Here is a 21,530-nt window from a genome sequence, read left to right on the forward strand (position 1 = left end):
CTCAGATGAGTGTCTCTGGTTGCACTGAGTGCTTCGCAGGTGCCAGGAGAAGGAACTGGGTCGATTCTGTCTGCCACTTTTATCCCTTGTTCCCTGGCCAGGGTGCTCTGACAAGGAACGGATGGCCCTGGTAGAAATTCCTGCCACGGCATTGGGCAGGGAGAGTGGCTTTGCCATATGAGAACTTGAGGGCCTAAATTCTACGTTTTGTCTTGGCAGATGGGATGCAAAAGAAGGCGACGACATGCCTTTTCTGAAGGATGACCCTGACAGCCAGGTGAGTTCATCTGTTTGAGGCTGGCTGTCAAGCTTTCTAGAAATATCCAGTATCAGAAAACCTGGAGACTCTCAGCAAGCGCAGAGCTGGGAGACCCCTGTGTTGGGGTAAATGGGGATTTACCCCACTTTAGCACTCACTTGTTGGCATGATGGGAGAGCAGCCTCATTTCTTCCATTGACCCTCTCTCAGCATAAAATCCCCCACTTGTCTTGGTCCCTGAACACTGCTCTTCTGCACTTACATCCTTTAACTTCCTTTAATGGCCTCTGAAGATTCCTCCTCACGTGTTGGGAACCACCACAGGCAAGGAGTACCACATACTGATGTTTTAATAAGCTGAAATAAATATGTCCTTCTTTTCTCAGAGGATCCTTGGTACAGACAAGCTGAAGAGCAGAGGTGAGGAGGGGGTGGAAGAGAGCTGCCTGGCAGAGCTGGAGGAGAAGGTGAAGCAGTCCAGCCTCCCAGATCATGGGGCCTCCTCATCACAAGGGCTGAGGAGTGGGAAGATTCCACCTGCCCACAATGGCCAGAAAGAGGAACTGAGAGCAGTGAAGGGATTCAGGGAGGTACCTGTGGCCATCACTGGCGACACAGAGCCAGGGACCAAGCTGAGTAAGGCTAGCTTTGGGGAAGATGCCAGTGGGAAGCCTGGCACTGCTGACATCCCCCAGGAGAAGGAGAGCACAAACAGCAGTGCTCCACAGAGCAGCCTTCCAAGTGCTGTGCAAGCCACCAGACACAGCAGTGAGGAGACCACGTCATTGCCCCTTGGAGCTGACTTAGAGAAAAGCACAGCTTCAGAATGGGAATCCACTGAGGACTCTTCGAACAGCCATGGAGGAAAGCTGGACACAGCAGCAGGAGGCAGATGGGAGGCAGGTCAAGGACAGCTGGTGCGAAAAAGAGTGGAGGAAGTGACCCAAAACACTGCCCTTGAGGGGCAAACACTTGCACTGAAAGGTGGTGAAGACGCTGAAGGCACTGAACGCGGAGGAGAGCCTTTGCCCCCAAGGGAAGACAGCTCCAACAAGACTGTTGTGTCTGAGCAGGACACGGCAAAAGCACAGTCCAGCGAAGGGGACCAGCCTGAGGAGTGCCAGGGCAAGGACAGCGGGGACTCTCTGAACTAACAAAGACTGCACTGGCTTGCCTGAGACGGAAGGTGAGTTCCTGACCCCAGTCTCCATGGTGTGTTCATTATCCCATAACACTCACTGGGTACAGCCATCGTACAGGTCCACAGCTCTGTTTTCTGTGGACCATAAGGGCAACATATAAAATATCTCTCCAAAAGTGTTCATTAACAGCGATATGGATCCTTAAGACAGTCTAAATCTGTGCATCACAAAAACCTGCTCTGGAGCAGATGGCGAAAGCAAAGGAAAAGACAGGGAAATTTGGACAGAAAACTGGACAGCTGAGTCTGGCTGGTGATGTACATTAGTCAGGGACACAAACTGAACCTCTTCCTGGGAAGGGATAATCTCAGAAAGGTGAGGACAGCAGCATGATTTTATTTCTGTCTCTGCAGTGATGACAATTAGAGTAACTAGACATCAGGACATTCCCAAAACACCTGCACAGCAATAGAGGCCCATCTCGTGCACAGTAGTTTGAAGCTTCTCTGCACATAGGATTCCCTCTCCAGCACAAGATGTGTGAATGCTAAACCTTGAATTACCTTGAATATGTGTAGCAACCCTAATGTGCAAGGCAGTGTATTAACACAAAGGTGACCCTGCCTGAGCAGCGGGTTTGGACTAGATGATCTCCAGAGGTCCCTTCCAACCTCAACTATTCTGTGATTCTGTGATTCTGTGATGAGATACTTCCTGTCAAAAAGGCCTATGAGCCAAACAGAAAGGAGGAAGAGCAGATCTGGTTATGTAACAAAACTCCAGGTTTTACCCAAGCTAAGAAGTTTCTTCCAGACAGGGAAACGCAAAACAAGGAAAGCCAAGAGAAAGGACCATAAACTATGACAGGCAGAAAAGTAAGGTAGAAATTAGGAGGAGGGGCAAGGAGACAGTGTAGGGACGCTTTGGCAGTTACCTTTCCTCAAACTGTTCTTTCCAGGCTGTAATGACAATGTCAAAGATCAGGATATCAAACCCACAGGTACTAGATCAGAGCAATAAATCAGGATGTGATCCTACCACCAGTTTAGACAGTGAGGGCCTAACTCAGGCACTGCACAGAGGCACCAAACTTCAGAGCAGTCATCTGGCCTTTGTCTCTCATCAACGGAGAGAGACGCTTGCAGAACACGATTCAGCCTGCCTAGGACCTGAATTGCCCTCAGGATACTCCTATCTATATCCTTTAAATAGAGAGACCTCAACTACATGCCTAAGTAAGCACTTCAGGCAATGAGCTGCCCAGATTGCTCCCACCAAGCACCTTTCCCTGATTCCAGCAGGCTTTGCCTCAGACCCCTAACCAGCAGCTTGTCACCAGCTTTCACTTAGTATTCATCTCAGAGGCGCAAAGGAGCTTAAGGATGAAGTGGTTAAGCTGCTAACAAAAAAACTTTCGCTATAATCCAATTCTATACAAAAGGCACGGAGAAGCGCAAGTGTTACAGCTATTTAAAAAAGGCAAAACACCAGGAACCAGCAGGAGCTGGTTCTGTACTGGAACTAAAATTCCTTGAAGTAAGGGAAATTAATTTCAACAGTATTTAGAAAAATGTGAAGAAACGCCTGCCAGGCCTCTCCGAAATCCACCAGTCTACCAAAATTCCCCAGAGTAGAGGATGAAGGAATTTAAGTTATCCTGGGTGAGAAAAGTAGTCATTACTTAGACCCCAGTTAAGGGGAAATAAATCAGAGTAGCCCATTTTCATCGGGGCAAATGGTACTAGGACTCTGAGTCCACTTCAGCCTAGCTTTTTACTCCATCACTATTCTATGATCTCATTAAAGCAGGCTTAAGTATAAACATATCCTTATGTTTTGGGAAAGGCAATGTACAGAAGGAGAAAATGAGGGGCTAACAGATGTCCCCAGACTGCTGGCACTCCCCTCAGTCCCTAGTTTCATCCCCGGTATTTCCCCTTCACAACTTCGTCTCGTGATTTCTGCCCTCCCCTCTGTCCTTATCTGCCTTCCTCTCTGCAATGCCCTTTTTCACTTTCCTGATCGTGCCCCCCTGCACAGCAGTCCCATGCCTCACTTCCATCTCTTTCCCAAATAGTTCAAGCTGAATTTCCAGGTGTGCTCAAATTGTGCACTCAGCATCAGATACGTCGTTTTGATGCAGATGGATTATAGCAAGATGCTTTCCTTTTCTTGATATCTCCTGTATGTCTAGGAGATGCTTCAAGTTTCAGGGGAGCCCTGTGCAGGATATGGATGGCAGGTCACTAGGAAGAGTCAACCAAAAGATGTTCCCACCTTTCCTGACAGCAGTGCCAATCTACATTGGGATCACAGGAATAGGCGCAGCTACCTCAAATCTTACATTAGGAGGATGTATTTTCATTCTTTTCTGTCCTTCATATTTCAGAGCAATCGCCAATCACTAATTCACAACCAAGCCATAATAGCATATCCTCTCTGCGCAAAGTGGTCTGTAGCTGTTTCATCTGAAGGTTTCTTGCACTTTCTTCTAAAGCCTCTGATTTGTTCGCTGGCAGGGCACTGTGGAGGTGCCGGGCTGAGCCAGTGCAGCAATTTGCGTGTCCTCTTTCTCAGCAAGGGGTTTCTCCTCTTTGGTTTTTCATTCCATTGACTGCAACAGCATTTAGGGAATGAGTTCAGCGATTGCTGCTTGGCTGTTAGTTTTTAATGATGTTGTAGGGCATCACTGTCACTTCCTATCGGCTGAAGTCATCCCGATGCACTCAGCCCTCTCCCTTTGCACCAGTGACAGTCCCATTTGCAGTCAGTGTGAATTCTGCCATGATTTATTCATGATGGGGAAAGCCAAGAGGAAGACAGAGGGTCCTGTCCTTAACTGTCTGCTCTCTGTGTCCAGTCTGTCAGGAGCTTCCCTCTGTAGCGAAGAAATGCAAGACCTGGATTTTTCTAGCACTAGCTCAGCACAACCAGAACAGTTCATCTGTGTCACTTGACAGCAGAGCTCCTAGGAGCAACAAAACAGCAACAGCAACAGCAACAGCAACAAGAAAAGCAAAAGCTCATTTGGCTCAAGTCGGTTAAGTGGTCAGAGGGTTTGGAGTGAAAAGGTCTCGTGTCTATTTTCCTGCTGTTGCTTTGAAGTCCCCAAATCAACATGACAGGCTGCATAATGACACAGATGGCAGTCATAAATAACCACAGGCTGGTTACAGTCACTTCCCTTCTCCCTTGGCTTCTGTTTCCTAGTGCTCTACAGACATTACTTTTAGACCACAGTATTTATAAAATGCTGCAAAGCTTTGCTTTATTTTCATATAATTCTCCCTGAAATTTTATTTCACAGGACATGATACTTTGGGGGTTTGTCAGCAGATGCCCCAAATAAGCATTTTTGCAAAGAGAAAAGGAAAAGGACATCTTGCCTGTTTGCAGTAGGAAAGGCTCTTAAGGCAGAAATTGGGCTTTGTGTGTTATATGTGTGTGTGCAGAGTCTTGCTGAGTTTCTTGGAAAGTAGGCCCACTAGTTTTCAGAAAACAGCTAATAGTCCTAATAATCTACCAAAGTTTCGGAAAAAAAAAAATTGACCATCTTTAATTTGTAGCAAAATGCAATTTACATTTTATCAAACAATGCTCACATGGAGTTACAAAATGCTGTGGATCTGTAAGACTGTTGTATCTCCAGGCATTTAATATTATGGGCAAGTAGGTCACTAAAGTTTGAAATGCTATGGAGCAGAAATGCCACAAGAATGTGACAGATTCTATAGTGAAGCATGGGCTGAGATTTTCAAGGCAAGTGTCCAGGTGTGAGACACCTTTTAAAAAGTGTGATGTTCATAAAGACTTCAGGAGCAAAGGAGGCTGTAGTTCCAAATCTAAATGGAGAGGTTGGGGTAGCCTCAGACCACACCGGACTCAGTTAATAGGAGAACCTCTTTAATTCCCCCAAAACATCCGTGCCTGAGAAGCAGCTCTTTGGAACCAGATCCCTCAGGACTGCACTCATGTCAGGTGCATTCAAACCCTTGGCAGGATTGTCTGTTTTCTGCCTTACTGAACCTTATGCCTGCAGCTGACTACAAATGATGCATTAGGACAGGGATTCCCCAAAATGCAACCCACAGGACACCTGAATTCAACAAAGCCATTGCATATGGCCCACAAAGGAACTTCATACATGTGGTCATCCTTGACAGAAACATTGCTACATCAGCTAAAGGGTTTGTTCCAGCTTTGCCAACAGGAGGATTGGTGTTTGGACAGTCAGGAGACAGAGCTGTCAGCCGCCCTGAGCCTGGAGACTCTGCAGCTGTAGATGCCGGGCAAGGACTGCTTCCCTGCCCTGACATGCTGTGTGGTACCAACCAGCAAGTTGCAGCACCCATTCCAGGTGTGCCACATCACCAGCATCACAGCTGATTCTTGTGCATTCTCCCCGAGCCGTGGTGCCATCCAGCAAGTAGCCTGTTATGAACAAAACCCCCACATAACTCCTACCAGAGAGAAAAGACACCCTCCATGCTATCATGAGCTTAGCCGCACGTGGTGTATCAATGATTCTGCCCTTCTCAGTATGTCTGCTGAAAAGTGCAGCGTTATCTGTCAAAGTTAGGTTTAGCAGGAAGCAGGAAAAGAGCATCATTCAGGAAGCTGAAAGAGCAGTAAGATCAAGCATGAAAAAAGACCTGCACTTTTCTCTTTTGGTTAGAATGCAAAATTAAGAGTTTGATTATTCCTCTGGTGTCTAGTACCACAAATTCAGATGCCCAAACCACCTTAAATTATTTGCCTCCTCTCACCACTTGAGTAAAATCTTTAAGGAACAGGTAGTCCTTAGTGAATGGCCCATAATCCAGTTAAGAGGCTGTGGGCTGGCAGCTCACATATAGTTTTTAACAGTTTATGCTTACACTGAATTGCTGACGTCCACGCCTAATGGTATTGATCTGACGTCAGGCCGACACAATTACAAGATTATCCCTCTGCAGCAGGGGAAAGAGGGGGCGTTTTTCACCCTGTTGCGTGAGAACAACAGTAACGCAAGTTCTCTGTAGATGAAGGACTTCATGTGTCAAGGCAAATGGGTTGTCGTTAAGCAAGCCTCCAGAGGGTACGGAGCAGCTCTCTCTCGGTAAATCCTGCCATGTCCCAGCAGGAAACCTTTCCTGCGTTGTGTGTCCACGTAACCAGTGGGCATTACAGCAGGCAATTCAATCAGGTTAAACCGATAGTGTGCTGCATAGCACGCATCGGCTTCCGTGCTGTGCTGGAGAGGCCTGGAATTTAAACAGAAAACATCATGACCTGAAGTGCCTGGCAGAAAACATGAGAGAAGTCTGTGTATGGGAGTCCAAATGATACAAATGGAGTCTGAATACCTACTGTCTCGGACAACAGAAAGTGCAGTAGCAAAACAGGAAGATGATTAATGTAACCGGGACCCCCATGAGATATGTGGTCATATCTCATTGCCTTAAGAAGCATTTGGTGGATTACACTGGCATGGGTTATCGAGACTGGTTAATAAGTTCCTGTCAGGATGTGATCAGTGACTTTCCAGTGAGATCTTTTTTTCTGTGAAAGTAGAGATTTGACAAAAGCAAAGCATGTACCAGAAATGTGTCTGCTTTGACATTTCTTATTTTATAAAACGCAAACCGGAGCCCTCATTAAACCTTTTCAAAACAGAAAATTTTAATGTTTTGTTTTGAAATACTGGTGATTCAGTTTTGATACAGTGCAATTTTTGGAAAATCAGCCTAGAAACAGGTGGTATGATTTTGCAACATACAACCTATCAGCCCCAACAGGATTTTTAAAATATAATTTCATTAAAACAATTTATATTGTGGAATTTCCACCAAGTGGAAAATTGTGTACCAGGTCATTTCACCTGATGTCAGGGACATGCCCTTCATACCAGCATCTCTCATGACCCAAAGCATGGCAGATATTTGTAGCAGCGATAATCACCAGTAATCAGTGATAATATTCTCTCCACCTGCCCTGCTTCTGTGCTTTGTGGGACATGTCCCACTCTGACTCATGTTCAGATTTCACTCTCCACCACAGACACTGTCCATCCATTTCCGCAGAATGGCAGCTCCTTGCAATGAACAGCCACCATGTGGGTTTCACAGCTTCAACTGCTAATGTCTATTTATGGTACTAAAAAATTCTGCACCTTCAAACCACTTGGAGATGCTGTGCTGAGAGCATGGTGGGGCTTTCATCCTTTGCTTCAAATAACAAGGAATAAATATTTACCCAAAGTGAAGGCCTGGAATCCCTGGAGAATGTCCAGCAAGTCCCAGAGAAGTAAACGATACACAAAAACCACAGAAGCTTTTCCCTGAATTCTCCTGAGAAAATCAATCTTTAGAGAAAATGCAGCTGGGGGTAAATTTCCAAAGCAGCTCCAGGGATCTGACCTTGCAGCTCTGGCTGACGTAAACAGGAGTGGGGCAGGCAGGGCCTGTGTGCCGCAGGATTAAGGAGGTCAGAAGAGTTCAGTTTTCTGATGCAAACCAGCGCTAAAGGTTGCTGCAGAAAGCAGTACAAGCAGAAACCAACACTTCTCAATACAGTTACAGAGCTACTGAAGAACATACCAGTTTCCTCAAGGCTCAAAAAAGATGACAAGATACCATCTGCCATTGTGTCTTGAAAGTTGGCTTTGGATTGGCAGGCTGAGGTCTCAAGGGCTTGACTTGAATAGCATCGGTCTCACTGGTCCTCCCTTCAGCCCACACCACCTCCTGCATGGCCTGGATGCATCCCTGCTTACTTTAACGCTGGCAGCCCTGAGCTAAGCCTTGATGATACGACCCAGCTCTGGAGCTCACCATCACGCTATGAGCATTTCAAATCCCCAGGGCATGACTTAGCACCATGTACCACCAAATAGGAGAGTTTAGTCCTCATGCAAAATTAGGGAGTGCTATGACTTAATACAGGACTTATTGCAATAACTCTCATTGTGGAGTTATGGAAAGCTTTTCGCATGGTGCCACACGGGAAAATACTCTTAACATTGGAAAACATGGGGATTACGCGAGAACGGTTGACTCGGACAGAATGACTCAGACAGAAGAAACACAGAGAAGAACTCGAGGAATCTTTAGGGAATGGTTGTTTAGTCTAGCAAAATGAATGCCAGAGTGGTAGAACTGTGATCTCTGTGAATACAGTGGGGTAATAAGGAGGGAGATCATTCAAGCCAGAAAACAATGCTGGCGCAAGAATCAGTGTATTGAAGAAGCCTATGAATAAATACGGGAAAATTAGAAAAAGGTTTCTACCTGTCAAAGGAGAGAGTATGTGGAACAGTTCTGTGGTTGAAGCAGGGACTCTTGTCACCTTTAAGGTTGGCTGGACTAACATGTTTCTGGCAGGGGTTAGAGGACACGAGGTCTGTGATATCAACAGGCTGAGTTTGATGGCAAAGGTGCGTATGCTCCTGTGTCAGTGTTGGTGACCACTGTAAAAGCAAATGCTTTCACTGACACCCAAAAGAATTAGGGTACACATGGCATCTGGAAATGTGGGCTCTGTACTCCTCAATCTCTCAGGCACTTTGGAAAAGCTTCTGTCTCTTCTTTGGTTTGCCATGGTGACTTGTGAAAAGAAGAAATTATTATGAGCTGTTAATACGTTTAGTCACAGACTAAAGCTAGTCATTAGAGCACCTATATGTCCTTACGGCTACTTACTGAAGTGCAACAAGGCCAAATGTAGCTTAGGGCTCTGACACTCAGGCTTTTGCCATTCTAAACATTAAAAATGAAGCTAGTTACCCTGCCTTATAGCCTGCGGTTACTGCCATTATAGCAGAGATGGCAGAAGGGAGCATGTGCCCATACCTCAGCTGCCGGGCTCAGTGTTAACCCTAAGTCTTAATGTAACCCCAGATGAAAAGAGGGATAAATACACTGCACTGTGGTCTGCCATGCAAGGGGCACAGGCATATCTTTCTTTCTGTCAGCGCTGCTGTTGAGATGATAGTCTTTTGCGAAGGGACAGGTAGACTTTAGAGAGCGACAGTGACTCTAACGCAAACCACCACCAAAGGCTGTCTTTAAATATTTAAGCTCATCAAGGGTTGCAATGATAAATTTTCTACCACTGGCAAATCTAGAGACAGGATTAGGATCTTTTATTCCTTTAAAAATGGGTTGTAGTTCAAACAGGAATTGATTCAGAGAAGTCCTATGGCCTGTGCTGGGTAAGAGGATTCTCATGATCTTAATTGTCTCTTTCTGGCCTTACAGTATGCAGGAACAGCTGCTAAATATCTGTTTTTAAAAAGCTAAGTAAGGAAATCTGGTGTAAGGCTGTCTAACAAATGGTCCTCCCATCATGTTTGAGTTTGCCTCGTGGCATTTCACAAAACGGACTGGCTGATTCGGCCACTGACAGTCTTGCCCCAGGAGTGACCAGACTAAACTTCTTTAGCTACTTTCAGTCTTCAGGGATTTCACACGTGTCCATCCTCATGACATTAGATTAGATTTAACCAGTAGGTCCTACAATGATCTGTTGTAGGCTTGGCTGTCAAAGTCATCCCAGTGACTTCCCAAATCCAGACAAATTCTGTCAGGTTGGAAAATATGAGGCACACTGGCTCCTTTGAGACAGATCACCAGCAATCTGCACTTAATCCTTTCACATGACAGTGACAAACAGAGTCAAATTTGACACTACATCCCCTTGTTGCTGATGGGAGAGTCAAATGCAGCACACAGCCACATCGCTCTCCAGAGCTTTGAGTTGCAACGGTAAGAACACCAACCATGGGAATGTCACACTAGTGCACTGAGCGCTTGCTAAATCTCTGACCATCCCTTGAGTTATGCAAGCAAAAGATGATACAGTGTGAAATGAGAGAAATGCTATTCATTATGTCTAATTACTAAGTAATGACTTCAAAGCAAAGCAAGGTCTTGGCTATAAGGATTCACTAATGCACAGAAAGAAAGTGGCTGTATCGAAATGATAATATTGCAGAACAGGAGAGAGAATTGTCTAGTAGCACTAAAAAGCAAAAGGTTGTCTAAGAGTTTCAGAAGTATTGATAATAAAATAGATTAACACTAAATAGAGCTAGCTCTGCAGTCAGTTCAGACTTGTAAAATAAGTATTTTTACAGCATTTAGACTACCAAACACAACTCTGAAAATCTGCTTCCTGGCCCTCCCAGTGTTCAAGCCCAAGAGCGTGGTGCTACAGCACTGAGCACCCCCTTGGGAGTAAGATGCAGCCAATTTCAACCATTGTACAGATAGAGGACAATGAAAAATTTCTCCAGCAACAGTCTTGCACTCTCCTCTTAGCTGTACGTAGCACTGATTATTTCAATACCTTGGGTATGATTTCAGTGCAACTCCTTATCAGATATCCATGGCTATGGTCTTAAATGATTCCCTTAGGTCTCTCCTTTTTATGCAACCTAAGCTTACTATCACCTCTCCTGCTTTCATGCTATTTAATCCATTTTTCATTTTATATTTCCCCTCTGCCCTTTTTTGTGAACTTCGCATGTTGAAATCTGCTCCAGCAAAAGGCAGATCTGGATTTAACCACAGATGCAGAAAAACACCAACTTGGCAATTCTGAGCAGCACCCAAGCATCTGGCAACCGGAGAATAAATAAAAAAAAATCCTAATTAAAATCAGAGCATCTCAGTCAGTAGGCAGTATAGGATGACAGGCTCCACTCATGGGCTAGTGTTTTCACCACAGAAAAGCTGATACAGCCTCCCATCCTCCACGAACATAAGTGCTGCACCCCCAAGCCAGGTTTCACAACAGAGCGCCACAGAGTCCTGCCCAAAATCACTCTCTCCCCTTGTTGCTCACACAAACACACGCAAGGATTACTGTTCTTCTTAACACAAAAGGAGAGGGTACAGTCATCTTTGTCTAGCCCAGAGGAGGATTGGGAGTGTGTTTCATCCAGATTTGTACATTCAGCTTATCCCGTGGGCTGTGGAGCCCTCCTGGTGCTCCCGATGGATTTGGTAGGTAGGTAGGTAGGTATCTGGGTCACACTACACCAGCGCCTCACAAGCAGCCCAAGCCATTCAGGAAGGTCCTGTTGAAACTCAGCAGACATTTTTAATTTACTGCTCAGCAGTCCCCAAAGACTAATAATCCTGCTACTGTCTCTGCTTTTGTTTCCCCAGGATAACATGCTGAAGGTGGTGGATGAGAAGAGGAACACAGCCTTGTCCTCCCTCTTTGACCTCGTATGAAATTGGCTTTCAGCACCTGCCCTGTGCCTTTTAGCACCCATTCACCACAAAGGGGGTCCCCCATCACCACTCCCCCCTTCCTGCACACAGTTTCAGTGTCATCCCTACCTAGTCCTATGCCAAAGGACAGGGCAAGCTACATGCGCATCCCTCCTCTTCAGAGAAAACATTGTCACTTTCCTTTTGCATTTGTTTTTCTTATATTGCAGCTGTGTGGCAAGCCAATGAATTGTCTACTGGATGCACTTTATTTTATTTAATAACTAATTCTGTTACAAGTTAAGATTCAGCTTTCCGGGCTCCCCAACCCTCTCCTTCCCTTAGAGGCTGCCAGGGCGCTGCACATGCCAGGAGCATGGCAGGGGGCACGGGAGCTCTCCCTTGCAGTTTGGTGGGGAACAGGTGACAGAAAGCAAATGACCAGGAACAGCCACCTCATAGGAGGCAGGGTGAGAGCAGTTACATTGTAGTTCTATAGGTGGGTGAAAAACTAGTGTTCAAAGCAGCTGTTGTACTAGAGGTTTTAAGTTGCTGAAGCGTTGGCAGAGATGTTGGGTAGCTGCATGGGTTGCAGGGCATGAAAGGGATAGAGCATTCACGAGTTACACCATGGGATGCAGCGGCTTTTCACAAACACACGTCAACCACACCATTTTATAATTTAAGAGCTTGCTTTTCTCCTCCTGATAGATTTAGTAAGGCACAAGTAGCAGAGGCCAAATTAGCACACTGAGAGACCACACTTTTTCCAAGGAAGGTTGCTGGCTGGATTGAGCAGGTAGACATATGGCTTGGCAAAGCATCAAGCCTGCTTCATAAGAATGGGAAGTGGGAAGAGGTGGGAAGACTCTGAGTTAAGCAGACATACTTACAGCTGTACTTTCCCAGCAGGGCAAGGAGGAGGGCAGCACAAACACGATAATCTTCCTTCTCATCAACCCTGAACCAAGGAAGGGGTCAGCAGCGGGACCCCAGGCAAACTGCAGTTGAAGGTGTAGGCTTCTTATCAAATGCTTACACCTTCCCAGTTATGCCTTTCACAGCCTTCTGCTTGAGTAAATGGGAAGTAGCTCCCCTGGAAGCTGCCACTCAGACCTTTTGACTCAGCCTTAAAAAAATAATATATATATATGTATCTTTCAAATCAAGCAACTGGATGAGCATTTACAAGCATAAACAAACAAGAATCACAGCTCTTTGGATTTCAAAGCAGCTGAGAACCACAGCAAATGAGGGCCCAGCTGAAATACAGCAACCAATTAAGGGGGAAAGCAGGCACAAGGAATAAGGCAACATAATTTCTGACTTCTGAATGACAGAGCAATGAGGATATCATGCTCATTTTGAAATGCTGCTCTAACACTTGAATCAGTTTCAAGAACAAATGTATGTGCAGACATGTGCGTGTGGGGATTTATTGGATTTCATAGCAAGATGCATTCACTAACTGAAATGGCGGGCTGCCTTGGTGATAGAGTTGGTATGTGTGGACTGAAATACTGTACTGTTTTAATAAACTAATATTGCACAGATGTATATTTTGGTTTTCCAAGTAACTCTGATCCACAGAACCTATTATACACTCAGTGAGAAATAAGCCTCTATGTACCAAATTCAGGAGAGTTTACTGGCTTCAGCCAAGGCATTAGGCAAGAAACAGCGTGCACCTTTCATGTTTTATTACAAGAAACATCTTCACTCCACCAAAGCCCAGAGTGAGTTTATTTGGATTTAGTGAACGCATAAAAAGATAGATAAAAATCAAGTTGCAAAACTGCTGCAGGTCTTTGAAATTCTCCATGACTTTTGGAGGCTGACTTTCCACAACCAACTGCCTCAAACACTCACTGTTTACTTTCTTTTTTAAAAAAAAAAAAAAAAAAAAAAAAATCAGCTCACTGATCTGAATCTTGATCAGACCGGCCTGAGTCATTGCCAGTACGTACCAAGAACTGGTTTACCTCAGCACTAGATGGTCTACACAAAACATATTCGCAGGTCAAGACCTTGTTCCACCCCAGCAAAGTCAGGCACACAGCCAGGCAAAGAGAGAATTTTATTTTGCCCCAGCTCAGGGCCTAGCTGTAGAGATGAAAAGCCAACTTCAACTGCTGCCACACTACACTGGACAAATCCAATTGCCCTAAACTCCTTTTTGAAGGACACTTTGTCCTCTCCTCCCTTCCTCCTCCTGCAAGTCTGAATAATTTTGCATTTAATGAGTGATGCACAGGAAGGATTGAGTCTGTACCAAGCTCCTTGAATGTTAGTGTACAGATGGTACCTGTGCTCAGTGTAATTTCTCCCTGTTTACCAACACTCTGCTTGAATGCACTTTGGTTAATGCTCTGATTGCAATTTTCAGAAAGCCATGGCTATTTCTTCTTTATAGGAAGGATAAAGTCAGAATGGTTGAAAAACCTGATGCAGAGGGGTTTTTTTTTTTCTTTAAATAAAAGCTGTAATGAGGAAAAAGTCCAAGTTTCTCAGTGTTTCTTGGTCCTGTGGGTAGAACTTTCTGAATGGAATTGGTAACCTCTGCTTTTTAGAGCAAGAGCTCTGATTCAGATCACTCATCCCTTAGGAAAGCACCCAACTGCCCAGCTCCCGGGCTAGCTCAGCTAACTCAACCAACAGGCTGGTTATAATGATGACAATCTGCATCATAACGCAAGGCTCACTTTTCCATAGAGGTGGCAAAGCCCACTTGCTGCCACGTCATTCTTGTTGCGGAAGAATGCAATAGTAGCTTGCAGCGTGCAAAGTCACCTGCCTACAGAGGTGCCTGTTTCCTCCCAACAGTGGTTGGTAGCTCTGGGATTTTGTTAAAATCATTCTTGGGGCTTCCAGGCAAAGAGAAAGCAGCAGGGGCTCTTTCATGCAAAACACACCCTTTTTTCTTCAAACCAAAGAAACAGCTTACTATTAGAGAGACTCTTCCAGTTGGCAAATTTTACCATCAGTTTCAACACGGCAACTGTCTAGCTAAAATTGATACAAAAATTGATTTCACAGACTCTGGTGAATTAACTCTTGATTGACAAAGAGATTGAATAAAATAAATAAAAAAGCTCAGCCCAAGCACAACAATACACCTGGATAAATATGGAAATACTTCAGTGTCCCAACCTTTACAAGGCCAATTACTGCATGAGGCAACAACAGAAAACCTTGACAGCAATTCTGGCTCTCCATTCCTATCTCAACAAGGCTAATACCTATTGCAAAAGAATACTGCACAGATTACTAAGAACAAGTCCCATAAAGACAGAGACTATTAGAAGCAGAAACGTAACAGAAACATTCACCGACTTTTCCACACCAATTCCCCTCCAGATAAATTGGTTGCAAATGGCATAGAAGCCCAAAACTAAAAAGGCATTTAGTGAGAAACATTCTTGTATTTAAGTTGCATAGAACAGTAATTACCATTTTTTAAGTTACACAAAAAGCTTTTTAAAGCCAATTAGAGGCACAGAGCAGAAGGGGATACAGCACTGCTGTGAAGTTCAAAACACTGCCTGCTGCCTTCTCTTGAAAAGGTTGTACAACAGTAGCCCAACCCGTTCAAAGGCTCACAGACCCTGCAGGCACCAGCAGAAACAGCCATCCCTCTGGAAAGTCCACAGCCATTTCCTAGTCACACCAAAGCAGTGCAGTGATACAGCACCTGACCAGAAATGAGGCTCACTGCCTCCAAACACACAGAAGTCAAAGTTCAGCTCCTTTGCTTTATGCTCCAGCACAGATGTGACTGTTTCTTATACCATTGCCCTCTCCCTGCACTGATAACACCTCCCAGGACTCGCAGCTAACCATCAGTAATACACACACCTGTGTATAGCACTTTCCAGAGTGGCCCACTGAGATTAAATTAGCCTTCTCTGAAGGAGACACAGGATGCACAGAAGCAGCCAGTGATTTTGTTATCAACACTACACCACAAGACTGCTTTTCAGCTACACTAATGAACAAAGCCAAAATCTGGAGTGAAAAAACAGCTTCCTTCTCAGAATTACAGCCCTGTTCTACAAATACGGGCTTACGATGATACTCATTACATCAGTCAGGACTGAGAACATACACAAGGGAGGGAGGAAAAGCAGTTGAAAGGCAGCTTTAAGAAGATGAAAATTTAAGCTAGCTGCTGGAGCACATTACATGCTCTAGTAACTTGCTTTTCCAGCTACTTCCCTTTCTTCTAGTCCCTCTGCATGTGAGTTATATCAACACACTCTCCTTGAGCAAATTAAGTTCAATGGGACAACTCCAGCATGAACAGAGGGCAACTATTATACACCAATGGCTAGTGCAGGCCCAAAGGCATCTATGTGCAAGGAAAAAAAAAACCCAAAGACCAAAAAGGCTTAACACACAACACTGATCAAGATGCACTTTTGACTGAGCATTGTTAAGTAATTCTTCACTTACTGCTATTTTAGGGAGCACTTCCTTTTGACAAGAGCTGACTGTGCAAATCCTTCCATGAGGATCTAAGCAGAGGCAGCATTACTGTGCTAGAGGGGTGCTGTTGTCAATGTAAGAGTTGGACAAAGCCATACTAGCAAAATCTTCCCATGAGAAGCCAGGTTTCTCACTCACGAAGCCTTTCCCTGTAAGAAGAGAAAACTAGAAAAAACATGGCCTGGCCTTCTCTCCAGCCCTCAAAGTTATTACTGTGATTAGCAACTAGAAAATTAAAGCTATCATACTGTTTATTCTCCCTTGACACTGTACAGTGGTGCACTTTGTCACTGTGTTTCAGAACTAAGTTGCACCTGAAGCACATGTTCACAGTGAGAAGCCTGTGCTCTGTGCCATGGAAAATTTAAAGACTCTTAGTAGAGGATGAAAATCTGGAACTTGGTCCCTAAATGACACGGGGACTCAAAACTTCAACTACTGCAGAGAAGTTGGCATTACAGAACCATCAGTATGTTTAATCAATTGAAGACAAATAAAAAAAATAGAATCCCTAGGAAGCACAGATACCACTATTCCAGCCATATTCTTAGAGACACCATGCTTTTAAAGAAACATCACACTGAAGTCTTGAGATTCTCATTAACATATTTCTATCATTGAAATTAAGGGCCTAAGATTCAACATTTCACTTATGCTTTACTCGATTTTCTTTGTCCAAACTGACTTCCAACAACTCCCTTCCACATAGATCTGTGCATACTGGAAATTTCATGACAAAGTTCTGTTTGCAAATAACATGCAGGACATTTGTGTAAGGATACTAACCCTACCAGCAGTTCCAAGAAAGTATCACAGCAGCCTCATGATTTGTAACATTTTCTGTTTAGGAAACAACACAAAAGCCTATGTCCTATCTGGCCTGACAAAAATATGCCAGCTAGAGAAACACTACCTACTTTGCTTAAGTGAGCTTTTCTTTAAATGACCAGTGAAGGGAAAGACTGAAGTGGAGCTGAAATAACAGATAAGACTGTCTGGCTTTTTAGATCTCAGGTTTAGCAGATGAGTGACCCTACCATCTAAAAACTTGTGCTCTAGATGCAGATGACCATTTCAGTACAGAGATGGAAACATAATGCAGAAATTTACAGTCCAGGATAACAACCCAGAAGTTCTTTGCTGCAGCCAACCCACTTCCTAAGAAAGCCCTAATACCCTGAATAAAAAGTTAACTTGCATGTAGAAACCAATCCAGACAAGCCATTTTGGTTACTAAGAATATTTGTAAAGTGTACTTAGTCACTGATTTCTTAAACAGTCTGCCAGGAAGAGCAGCAAGCACAAAAACAAACCGGCTCACTGCAGGTTGGCTACACCATCTCAAGGAGAATGCATTTCCTCCTGAGGACTATGGATTTCTCCAGGCCAGGGCAAGGATACAGAAAAGATTTTACCTGAAGAATCTAGGTCCAACAGGGCTTTAAGAAACAAGGCTGTTTAAATCACTAAACCTTCCTGACCATTAATTCTGGAATTCTGCATCTTTACAAGCCAAATTCTTTCCCCTTGCACACATGCTACAGCAGTAATAAAGTTAACAGGATGCTCCAAAGCCAGTTGTAACAGGTACGGAAATAAATGTTTCACCTAAATCTCACTTTGTCAGCAGAGAGGAAAGAAAGGATGCAGAAACACAGTGGAAGAACATATCAAGCCTGCACTGTCATACAGAAATGACAATAGCTGCAACCAAATTAATATTGCCTATAAACTACTTTTAGCACCAATAAGGGAAGCATCCATTAGCAACAGGTCTATTCCCTTTGGTAAAGGGGATCTGAAAACTGTTACTGTCCTAAAGAACCTTTTCCATCAACATCACAAAACAGGTAAAGAGCTTTAAGTTGTTATTGCTACTGAATACAAGGCATTTCCACAGTTACATGACAGGCTGGAAAAGGGCCATGCAGCCCATTTAATTCAATTCACTTCCTCTTCCATCTGCTCTACACAGCCATGCTCTATTAGTCTTCTGAGAGCAATTGTTTTTAAACTGAAAAAGGCCAAGAGTCTATGTACGTCCAATGTATGCTATTCAAAACCACTACCAACTCTCCAGTTCTGAGCTGCAACCCAGGACCCGAGAAATGCCAGTCTCAGCATAATTCCTCCTAGCTTTTATTTAACTTTTAAAACCTCCTTTAAAGATAAACACAAGCTCCCTCCCAGAGATGCTTCCCAACTACTTCTGAATTTAGTGCCAGAAAAAAGGAACAAACTAAACTCCACTGGCACCAAAGAATGGATCTGTTTCCTTTCTCCTTTACTCCTTCCCCCCTTAGAGTGCAGAAAACCTTCCCCTGTACAACCAGAGAGCAACTGCAAGCAGCATCATTATCACCAGGAACTAGAGTACCTACATGCATCAGACAGCCCTGCGCACAGGTATCAACATGCTACAGGGAAAACAGCCAGGGGAACAAAATCACCCACTGCTACGTAACAAGCACAAGTGAACCCAACCAACCATTTGGCCAAAGACAGAGTGCCGCTGTCAGGATGCCCACCATTCCTGCCACTACAGCACATAAATAGGAAGAGTTGAGAAGCATCTCATGGGATAATAGTACGGCAGGGCAACCATCTGCTAAGGCAGCAGCTTTTGGTTTTCATCTCCTCCACCTCCTGCTTTCTTTACTTCCCATCCCTGCAGAAAGGTGGTAAAGATTGCATGCATGCTTTTGTCAAGAATGACTGAAATAGTGATCTTTTTTGCTTCCTACATACCGACTTTCCTGTATGCTCTCTGGAAAGCTGGCAGAGAAAGGTGAAGAGCACGCCTAAACCACTTCCTTTTGCCCAGTTTCTTTCTGGAGACCCTCTGTTCTAGGTCTCCATTCAACCTTCAACACACTCCAAAGGAAGTGTTAGAGCAGGCTTAACAAAACTAAGACACCAGTCTAAGGCATACAGATTTAGGTATGAAACTTCTATTTCCCTCAACTTAAAAAAAAAATTTTGTGAAGTGCCGTATGTTTTACAGTACAGTTGTGATTTGCACAATTAAAATATGTATGTCACATCAGAGCACATTTTTATCCTCAACGTTAGGGAAGAAAGTCTAAGCCCCAGTGATCACTTAACTGTCAGGTTGCCAAGCTATCCAGCACGCCAGTGAACTCATCCAATTGAGATCATCAGCCTGAACAGAAGCTCCTCAAAATGACACAGGTCATCAAGCCACTTGCTCTCATGTCCAGAAAGTTACCAAATAGGCTTAATCTTACACCGTTGACTCATTGATAGACCTCATTCCACAGCTATTAAAGGACACTTTTTCCACTGTTTATCAATACAGCTGTGCAGAACATTTCTGAAGACTACATGGCACGAAAGCATCACATTCTGAGGGAAATCTGCTCAGCGCACACCACAAGCTGGCTAGCACAGACCTACTTCCCAATGGCACTGGCCCCAGGTGAGACTGAGGTACCACGATCTACAGACTTACCATCCGTAAGCCCAGCCACCCCACGCAGGCGAGAGAACGAGCGCACAGGACACCGCGTACGTAATAGCACATTGCACCACGCGCCACTGCGGCTGCCCACCAGCACTCACTGCGAGAGCTCCATCCGCTCCTCCTGCGAAAGCGCAAACCTTCGCTCCTCACAAATGCACAGTTGCCGTGAATAGCAGGAGTTACGCACATCTGACTGGTGGAGGTTTCTCTAAGCCTCACCTATGAAGACCAACGACAAGTGAATCAACATAAAGGCTACAGTTCGCCTGTTACCGCAGGCGAATCATTTTCGCGACCCAGGGAGTCCTTCCAGTCCTACACTCCTCCCAGCGCTCTACCCCTGCCCCAAAGAGAATATACTGTATTACAGAGACTTTCATATTGGGAAAATATTTTAATATAGTAAACAAGTCAATTTACCTTTCACATATTTTTAAATAAGTTTATGCTCATTATTAAACAAAACCGGTTTTACTTAATGGTTTACAGCCTCCAAATCCATCTTGTTCCCAGTCGATCTTGTAAATAGTGAAGAACGTGGACACCGATATCCTCGTATAGGTAACAGACCGGCATAAATAGCATAGGAGTTCAACGCGGGTTCAAAGGGAGAAGCTAGCCCCGGTGAGGGAAGAGAAACGAAGCCACAAAATCCCCTTTGGAGGAGAGACGGGGTGGGGGGAAAGTACCGGCGTCGTACTGGTAAAAACGCTTCCTTCCCTCGCCGACCCCTCGGCCGGGTCCGTCTCCAGCCCGAGCTTTGCGGGGCTCCGCGCCCCGCCGCCGGGGAGCCGAGGCGCGATCCCCCCTAACCGGGTCCTCCGCCGCCGCGCCGCCCCTCCGCCGGTCCCCGCGACGCCCCGGGGCGGCGCGAGGCGCGGCCGCCCGCCGCGAGCCGCTCTCCCGAGGCCGGGCCTGCCCGGCGGGCCGCCGCGGCGCTCCGAGGCCTCCTCTCCCGCCGCGCCTCCCTGCGCGAGGGGCGACCGTTAACGGCCGCCGCGGGGCGGGCGGGCAGCGGCGCCCTGCTCCCCTCAGCGGCTGCCGTGCAGCCGGCGCAGCGCGGCGGCGCCCGCCTCGGCCCCGGGCGGCGGCGCCGAGGCGGCCGGGGGGTCCGTGTCGGCGAGGCCGGGGTCGGGGCCCGTCCGCGGCGGCGCCGGCAGAGCCTCCCGCGTGGGTCCGGCCGCGCCGGGGGGCTGCGAGGCCGCGGCGGGCCGAGGTCCGTCGCTGGCCGCAGGGCCCGGCGGCGGCGGCGGCGCCGCGGCGGCGTGGGGCTGCGAGGCGGGGCCGGAGCCGCCGCGCACCGGCTGCCAGATGAGGCTGTAGTAGACGGCGAGCACGATGGCGGCGAGCGAGACGGAGAGCACGTAGGCCAGCACGGTGGCCAGGCGCACCCACTTCTTGTTGGTCTTGGCCGCCATGCGCGCCTTCTTGTCCCCGGTGTAAGTGGCGGGCTTGCCCCGCTCCGCCCCCGCCTCCTTCTCCTTCATGGGGGCCCGGCCCTTGGCCCGCTGCTCCACCGTCCCCTCCGTGGTGGGGGCTCCTCGCCGCCTCGGCCCGGCCCGCCCGGCTCAGGACATGCTGCTGCCGCCGCTGCCGCTGCCTCCTCCGCCGCCGCCGCCGCAGCCCGCGCTGCTCCCGCCGCCCGGCGGCTCCGCCAGGCTCGCCGAACGCGCGGAGGCGGGGGGCAGCGCCGCGGCGGGGCGGCCCTTAAAGCGGCAACACCGCCCGCTCCCGGCCCCATGGGGGGTCCGTAGGGAGGGGTGTGTTTAAAGGGGCGATTCCTCCCCCCCCCCCCGCTCCCCCTTAATTGGCGCGTGCGCGGCCGTTGGGGCGCGCGCTCCTGAGGGGGAGCGGCGACCGTTAGGGCCTGCGTGGGCGTCTGAGGGGGGCTGCGGCCTGTGGGGGCTTTTATGCTATGTGATCCCCTGTAACGGCCTCTGCCTCGCTTTTGCGGTGCTCTC

General features: G+C 46.5%; 2 protein-coding genes across 3 annotated transcripts in view; one reads left to right on the top strand and one right to left on the bottom strand.

The window, feature by feature from the left end:
* Nucleotides 1-13,157, top strand: part of CCDC9B (coiled-coil domain containing 9B) — a 51,648-nt gene extending 38,491 nt beyond the window's left edge. For both annotated transcript variants that reach the window (XM_026110698.2, XM_026110699.2), the window contains 3 exons: nucleotides 220-277; nucleotides 646-1,445; nucleotides 11,553-13,157. In XM_026110698.2, the coding sequence (XP_025966483.2) occupies nucleotides 220-277; nucleotides 646-1,413 (826 nt within the window). In that variant the 3' untranslated portion in view covers nucleotides 1,414-1,445; nucleotides 11,553-13,157. The remainder of the gene's footprint in view (nucleotides 1-219; nucleotides 278-645; nucleotides 1,446-11,552) is intronic.
* Nucleotides 13,158-19,943: 6,786 nt separating this feature from the next.
* INAFM2 (InaF motif containing 2) lies at nucleotides 19,944-21,314 on the bottom strand. Its single transcript, XM_064513328.1, has one exon. It carries the CDS (start codon nucleotides 21,054-21,056, stop codon nucleotides 20,601-20,603), a length of 456 nt encoding a protein of 151 aa, XP_064369398.1. The 5' UTR covers nucleotides 21,057-21,314; the 3' UTR covers nucleotides 19,944-20,600.
* Nucleotides 21,315-21,530: the final 216 nt, after the last annotated feature.

The sequence above is a fragment of the Dromaius novaehollandiae genome, chromosome 5 (assembly GCF_036370855.1).
Source record: "Dromaius novaehollandiae isolate bDroNov1 chromosome 5, bDroNov1.hap1, whole genome shotgun sequence".
Classification (NCBI taxonomy): Eukaryota; Metazoa; Chordata; class Aves; order Casuariiformes; family Dromaiidae; genus Dromaius; species Dromaius novaehollandiae.